General features: G+C 41.7%; 1 protein-coding gene across 3 annotated transcripts in view; it reads right to left on the bottom strand.

Moving 5' to 3' along the window:
• Positions 1–2,311: 2,311 nt before the first annotated feature.
• The window catches only part of Gart (phosphoribosylglycinamide formyltransferase, phosphoribosylglycinamide synthetase, phosphoribosylaminoimidazole synthetase), a 28,242-nt gene continuing 22,905 nt past the window's right edge, over positions 2,312–7,648 (bottom strand). For all 3 annotated transcript variants that reach the window (XM_048346286.1, XM_048346288.1, XM_048346287.1), the window contains exons 19-22: positions 5,873–6,003; positions 4,424–4,565; positions 2,741–2,856; positions 2,312–2,640 (exon numbers count right to left, since the gene is read on the bottom strand). In XM_048346286.1, the coding sequence (XP_048202243.1) occupies positions 2,449–2,640; positions 2,741–2,856; positions 4,424–4,565; positions 5,873–6,003 (581 nt within the window). In that variant the 3' untranslated portion in view covers positions 2,312–2,448. The remainder of the gene's footprint in view (positions 2,641–2,740; positions 2,857–4,423; positions 4,566–5,872; positions 6,004–7,648) is intronic.

Here is a 7,648-nt window from a genome sequence, read left to right as displayed (position 1 = left end):
TTCGGGAGGCTCGGGGAGCCATTAGCTCCGCCCCCAGCCCCGCCGCGGAGGTGGCTCGGCAGATTGGGATTGTGGGAGTTGTAGTTCCACGGGAGGCGTGAGGCCTGGAGACCAGCCCCGCTGCTTCCTCCCTCCCCTCCTCTCCCCCCCTCCCCCGCCCCTCTTTTACCAGTTGGGATCAGGGGCTTCAAGGTTGGCCTGTGTACTGAATTTGGGTCACTGACGTATGGGTTTCCCTTTAAGATCGATGAGATACATGTTTTTTATTTGTACTTCTTTGTGCTCAGAATTTTTTTTTTTTGGTTGGTTGTTTTTGTTTCAACCCCAGGATCAATTGAGGGTATCCTTGCTCAGAAGGAAGGAGTGACATTGTCCAAAAAAGAAATGTCTTTTACCTGACTTAACCTCTCAACTAACCTCTCTGTACATCACCTTTATAATAACGTAATTAAAAAAAAAAATCTTCGCTCAGTTCCCAGAGCACACAAATTATGTGAGCAGACAAGGCTGGAGAGCTGCTATCATCCCTTGGCCTTTTTCTTTTTTGTCAGTAGTGGGGCTTGAACTTGGGGTCTGGGCGAGCTTTGGCTCAAGGCTAACTCTACCACTTTGAGCCACAGCTCTACTTCTGGTCTTCCCGTGGTTAATTGGAGGTTAAGTCTCATGGACTTTTCTGCTAAGGCTGGCTTTCAACTGTAATCCTTTCAGCCTTCTGAGTAGCTAGGATTACAAGTGTGAGCCACCAGCACCTGGTGTGACCTTTTCCTTTCTTAGTAAAAGTTGCAGCTTATGAGAAAGTAAGGGACACAGTAAATATAGGGCTTATGTGCTTTAAATGAAGCTCTTCATTAGTGTTTGTCTCTGAATCTTGGCAGCCGTTTCCCATGCCTGACCTATCACAGAAAAAAAAACAAAAAACCCACACCTATATGTGTGGGTTGTTTTTTTTTTTTTTTGGCCAGTCCTGGGCCTTGGACTCAGGGCCTGAGCACTGTCCCCGGCTTCTTTTTGCTCAAGACTAGCACTCTGCCACTTGAGCCACAGCGCCCCTTCTGGCCATTTTCTACATACGTATACAAGGCAAGCACTCTTGCCACTAGGCCATATTCCCAGCCCCTGTATGTGGGAGGTACAGGTTGTTGTTGGTTGTTTTCTTTTTTTCTTGGCTAGTTACTTGGAGATAAGAGTCATACATTTCTGCCCAGGCTGGCTTAGAATCATGATCCTTAGATCTCAGCCTCCGAAGCAGCAAGGGTTATAGGCACAAGCCACTGGTGCCTACAGACCTGGGTTGAATATCTTCTTTCTTGCACTTAAGTACCTCAAAAATATTTCTCCGTGCTTATCTGTAAAATGAGGGCACCGATAAAGCATAGAGGTGCATTTAGCATTTACTAAATGCCAGGCACTGTGCTAAGTGCTTTAAGTGTACCCTCTAGATCCTTACAACCAACAAGACAACATCATTTCCCCTGTTTGACGTATAAGGAAACAATCATTGCACCAATCCGATTTCCTCTAGTTACACAATGTAAAAGTACTTGGCAAAGAGACTGGCACATTAAGCAACATTTATTTTTTGGGTAGAAAGGGCTTATCTTTCAAACTCTTTTGAGTTACAAACAGTATATAACCACTTTTTTCCTTCTGTTTTTTTGGGACGTGGGTGTGTGCTCATGCCAGTACTAGGGCTTGAACTCAGGGCCTACATGCTATCCTGTAGCTTTTCACTCAAGGCTAATTCTCTACCACTTGAAACACAGATCTATTTTGGCTTTTTGCTGGTTAATTGGAGATAAGCGTCTCATGGATTTTCCATAAAAACATAAATGGTAAGCTAAAATCTGGCAATCTTAGAAGCTATCAACAGAGGATTGTTTAATGATACTAAATGGGACTTACTGAGAAATCTTAATGATAGCCAATTATGGTTCAGATAACTGGAAAAGTCTTAGTTCAGACCAATACAGATAGACAACATGAGGAGGAGAGGAGATTAATTTGACCCTGATCAAGTTAGGCTACTTTTATACATTGAGAGTAATACAAACCTATAAGACCCAGGTGATAACCTTGGTACCCCCTCATGATTCCTTGTCACACTGTAAGGCAAAACGTTTCCCGTGCTTCTCATCAAAGATTAGAGAACATATAAAGATAGAGATGATATTGGTCAGAAAGAGTCTGAGAAAGACCAAGATTCTGGTATCATGTTAGGCTGTGAGTCAAATGAATTCTCTACATGATTGGTTTGATTATAAAGAGGAAGGTCCTAATGAGAACTGGTAAGATTATGAGAAATATGCTATAATCTTGTTTTAATGGTAAGGGTAAAGTCATTTTTATTAGCAGTTTTTCTTCTTGAGCTAATAAATCCATGATGATAAGGCAATAAGCAAATAGCCGTAGTTCTTTCACAACTGGTTTCAATCCCTCAAGTAGGAGGGTTCATTTCTCGTGGACCCAACAGATCTTGCCATTTTTCCCAAGCTGTATGGTTCCACTGGCCACCAGCTGGAGGGCGGCAGGAAATATTTTGTGTTCTGCTAATTTTACTCTTTCAGACAAAGTTTCAATAGTGTCACCCCTCTTCACTGGAACAGCTTCTTGTAAAATGATTTGTCCAGCATCTACATCTTCCTGGAAAAGGGAGGTAAAAGTTTTTAGCTTTGCTCTCTAGACAGTGTAGTTTACATCTAAGCACTAATAGTGATATTTTGGTAGAAAAACACATACTCACAGCTACAAAGTGTACTGTGCATCCGGTAATTGTGACTCCAGCTTCCAGAACTTGCTCATGAGCATTTGCACCCTTAAAAGAAGGGAGCAAGGATGGGTGGATGTTCAGCATTTTCCCTAGAAATTAAAAAGCAAAAAAAACAACAAATCATAGTGTTGAGAATTCTAGAATCCTGTAGGGATTTTTTTTTCTGTTAAACAGAAATTCTTTTCCAGGCTGGGAATGTGGCTTAGTGATAGAGTGCTTGCCTAGCATGCATGAAGCCCTGGGTTCGATTCCTTAGTACCACATAAACAGAAAAAGCCAGAAGCAGCAGAAGCAGCACTGTGGCTCAAGTGGTAGAGTGCTAGCCTTGAGCAAAAGAAGCTGAGGGACAATCAATGCCCAGACCCTGTGTTCAAGCTCCAGGACTGCAAAAAAAAAAAAAAAAAAAAAAAAAAAGCGGGGGGGGGGGGGATTATTTTCCTATTCAAAACAAGAAATTAGTAAGACTTGGATTTCTGGGGTAGGTGTTTTCTTTAGCAAACACAGAATGAAGTAAAGGGAAAGATAGTTCTTGCCCAAGTAGGAGTAAGTAGCTGCATTGACAACAATAGAATGATAGGGCATCTACACAGGTATCCAGTGTGGTGTGATTGTGGAGGGGAGGTGTGAAATCATCTCATTTGTATAGAGGGCTCTTGTCAGAGTTAAGCTTGTTGCTGGCACATACTGTTAAAAGGCAAGAAGGGGCTGGGAAATTGGCTTAGCGGAGAATGCTTGCCTAGCATGCATAAGGCCCTGGGTTCAATTCCTTGGTACCACATAAACAAAAATAAATAAATAAAATTACAGTAATTAAAAAAACGAAGAAGGGGGCTCAGAATATGGCCTAGTGGCAAGAGTGCTTGCCTTGTATACATGAAGCCCTGGGTTCGATTCCCTAGCACCACATATATAGAAAACGGCTAGAAGTGGCGCTGTGGTTCAAGTGGCAAGAGTGCTAGCCTTGAGCAAAAGAAGCCAGGGACAGCGCTCAGGCCCTGAGTCCAAGCCCAGGACTGGCAAAACAAAACAAAACAAAGCAAAAAAACCCGAAGAGGCAAGAAGTTCTTGCATAGTGTCTATGAACTTGACTTCTAACTACAAAGTATTGTGTATCAGGCAAATTCTGAATTAGTTCTATATGCCTATGACAGCAAAGGCATTGCCTCTTATACTACAAGTGCTCTAACTACCTTTGCCTAAACAAATAAACGGCTTAGAGTGCAAACACACTTAGTGCCCAGTGTTCATAAAAATGGGAGAGGATGCAGTCAAAGGTTTTAAGGAAAAAGGTAAGACTACAAGACATTTTCTAGTATCTTCTGGATATGGGCTAATGCATCCTAGAGAGGATGATTCTTAATTCTGGGATACATAGAACCACTTTTTGCTTCTAAACAAGTAAACAAGGAGCTTGTAAATATTTGTTTGGAAGAGGAAATACCATCCTTGCAGTAATGTGAATCAAAACTATGCTACATTAGAAAGTGACTAACGACAAAGTCTTTGGATTAAAGCAAAGACCATTAAATTGTGACCTTGGTTAAAGCAAAACATTACAATAAACATTTCACTACTGGGACTGTTTGAGAAACTGACCTTCCTAGATTCCACTTTCTATTGATTTCCCTGTCTGTGATTTCAAACAACTTTGCTTACCATCCCATTTTCTGACAAATGGGCCAGAGAGAATTCTCATGAATCCTGCAAGACAGACTATGTCTGTGGAGAACTCTTCAAGGACTTGGTCAACTGCATTGTCAAATTCTACACGACTTTTGAATAATTTATGATTAATTACCTGTAATAGAAAAAAAAGATAAGCACAGCCTTTTTTCAAGAAAGTCTCAAAAACAATTTAAAATGCAATAAATCAAACCTTGCCTTAAAAAAAAATTTATTTATTAATTGAACACAAATTTTTTGACAAGGTGTTGTGCAAAAAGGGTACAGTTACATAGTAGGGCAGTGTGTACATTTCTTGTGATATCTTATGCCCTGTTTTTCTATCCCTTCTCTAGGTCAGGTAGACATATATACAATATACAATGTATCAAGAACATATACAGTAGCCACGTGGCCACGCCCAAGAAAGTTCACCTAGGGCTTTAAATGTAATGTCGATATTAGACCATATGTCGACAGTAGTCTTATATGAACGTACATACATAGCTTTTGAGCTATTGTATTCCCCTGAGAGGTCAATTTTTGACCTTTATATGTTGAGTAGTTGTTTGGTTTTAGTTACATACTGTTGGGTCGCTGCCCCAATCCTGTGGGGAATACTATTTGACAAGCAGTTTTTGGTTTCACAGACTTGGCCTCTACTGTCTCTCCGTCTCCCTTTGTTAACAGTCATATATCAGGGAGATCATGCCCCTTTGTTTTCTGTGTTCTAGGCTTGTCTCGCTCAACATTATTTGTTCAAGTTCTGACCATTTCCCTGCGAATAACAATATTTCACCATTCCTAATCGCTATGTAGTATTCCATTGTGTATAAGTACCATATTTTTTGGATCCATTCGTCTGTGGAGGGGCATCTGGGTTGTTTCCATATTTTGGCTATTGTGAATTGTACAGTGATAAACATGGAAGTACAAATGTCTTTTTTTTTTTTTTTTTTTTTTTTGGCCAGTCCTGGGCCTTGGACTCAGGGCCTGAGCACTGTCCCTGGCTTCTTCCCGTTCAAGGCTAGCACTCTGCCACCTGCGCCACAGCGCCCCTTCTGGCCGTTTTCCATATATGTGGTGCTGGGGAATCGAACTGAGAGCTTCATGTGTAGGAGGCAAGCACTCTTGCCACTAGGCCACATTCCCAGCCCACAAATGTCTTTTTGATATCTTGGGGTTTGCTGTTTAGGATAGATGCCTAGGAGTGGTATGAAACCTTGCCTTCTTTTGAAGATGATAGAGAATGGGCAGAATGGAGGGGAAGGCCAACAGCATCCACCCAAAATGTAAGCATTCAAAACCTTTTCCCCTATATCCACGACAGCAGGTCCTGAGGAGGTTGGAGGTTTAGCTCAGTGGTACTTCTGAGGCCCTAGGTTAAATCTTCAACCCAATGCAAAGCCAACCAAAATCAGCCTACTTTCCCAAGTGACTTACTTTGGTAGGAATACCAGCTCTCTCTGCCTTGCTTAGCCCAGCCACTTGGTCTTTGTTGGAGATAACAACAACAATGTGCGCAGAGCTCTTGGGGTCCAGAGTACTGTCTATGAGTGCTTGGAGATTCGATCCTGAAAAGGCAGGCAGAAACCAAGTGAAATCACCCTTCTTGAAAAGTATGCTGGGCGATGGGGGCTCACACCTATAATCTTAGCTACTCAGCAGACAGATCTGGAGGATCTGGTTCAAGACCAGCCCAGGCAGTAAAGTCCCTTAGACTTTTTTTTTTTTGGCCAGTCCTGGGCCTTGGACTCAGGGCCTGAGCACTGTCCCTGGCTTCCTTTTGCTCCAGGCTAGCACTCTGCCACTTGAGCCACAGCACCACTTCTGGCCGTTTTCTGTATATGTGGTGCTGGGGAATCGAACCCAGGGCCTCATGTATACGAGGCAAGCTCTCTTGCCACTAGGCCATATCTCCAGCCCCCCTTAGACTTTTAATAACCAGCAGAAAGACATGTTGGAGGCATGGCTCAAGTGGTAGAACACCAGCCTAGCAAGCAGAAATACCTAGTTATCTAAAAAGAGGGAAGGGACGAAAGAGAGAGGAAAAGAGAGATGTAATGTTGAATAGGAAGGGGTCAAGTTTTCTGACTTGTTTAGGAAAAAGATTGGCAATAGAGTTAGGCTTTTAAATTTGTATTGGGATACTGGATTAGTAATTTGTAGAAAGACACTTATACCGGTTCTAGTATTTCTCTTTCTCTTTTCCATCTAAAATTCCTCCTGCAAAATAACATGATCAAGCAGTCCAGTAGCAACAAGGTAACATGAGTCTAGCAGTGAAGGATGATGATGAGGATAAGCTGCTTAATTACAGGAAAAATAAATCTTCTTAAGAAGCCACTCCAAATCATACAATGGTTTCTTTGCTTTACCATTAACTTGGGTCTACAATACACCAAAACTGTATAGTAATGTGTAAAGCAAATATACCTTTGGGACTGTATCCTAAACAAATAATCAGACATTTATTTTACATGTTGTATATTTATAATGTTTTTAACAATGTTAAAGTCATGTTATATTCACTTGAGGGAATAGAATGTTTTTAGTACATTATTCTCCCTTCATAGAAGTAAAATGTTTCTTTTTCTTAATACTTTCTACAACCAAAGACTCAATAGTTTGTGGTTTTTTTTTCTTTTCTTTGTCAGTCTTGGGGCTTGTGCTCTGAGCCTGGGCACTACCCCTGAGCTTCTATTGCTCAAGGATAGCACTCTACCACTTGAGCCACAGCCCTATGTTTGGGTTTTTCTGTTTATGTGGTACTGAGGAATTGAACCCAGGGCTTCATGCATGTTAGGCAAGCACTCTACCACTAAGCCACATTCCCAGCCCTGACTCAATAGTCTTTTAAGACTAATGTATGACACAGGAGTTGGAATTCATATTCTAGTTACTCTCTAGCCATTTTTCTCATGTTCTTTACTTTCTTTTTTTTGTGCTTGGCACTGGGCTTGAACTCAGGGGCAGGGCACTGTCCTTTAACTTTTATGCTCAAGGCTGGTGCTCTACCACCTGTGCCACAACTCTATACTTCTGGCTTCTTGGTGGCTAATTGAAGCTGTAAGAGTTCCAGGGACTTTCTTTCCTGGGGTTGGCTTTGATCCACAAAGTCCTCAGATCTCAGCCTCTTGACTAGTCAGGATTACAGGTGTGAGCCACTGATACCCAGCTCTATTTCGACTCTCTCAAATTTATAACAAAAGTGGAAAG

Source organism: Perognathus longimembris, chromosome 5, assembly GCF_023159225.1.
Source record: "Perognathus longimembris pacificus isolate PPM17 chromosome 5, ASM2315922v1, whole genome shotgun sequence".
NCBI classification, from domain to species: domain Eukaryota; kingdom Metazoa; phylum Chordata; class Mammalia; order Rodentia; family Heteromyidae; genus Perognathus; species Perognathus longimembris.
The sequence above is the reverse complement of the archived record's forward strand: the minus strand, read 5'-3'. Positions and strand labels throughout refer to the sequence as shown.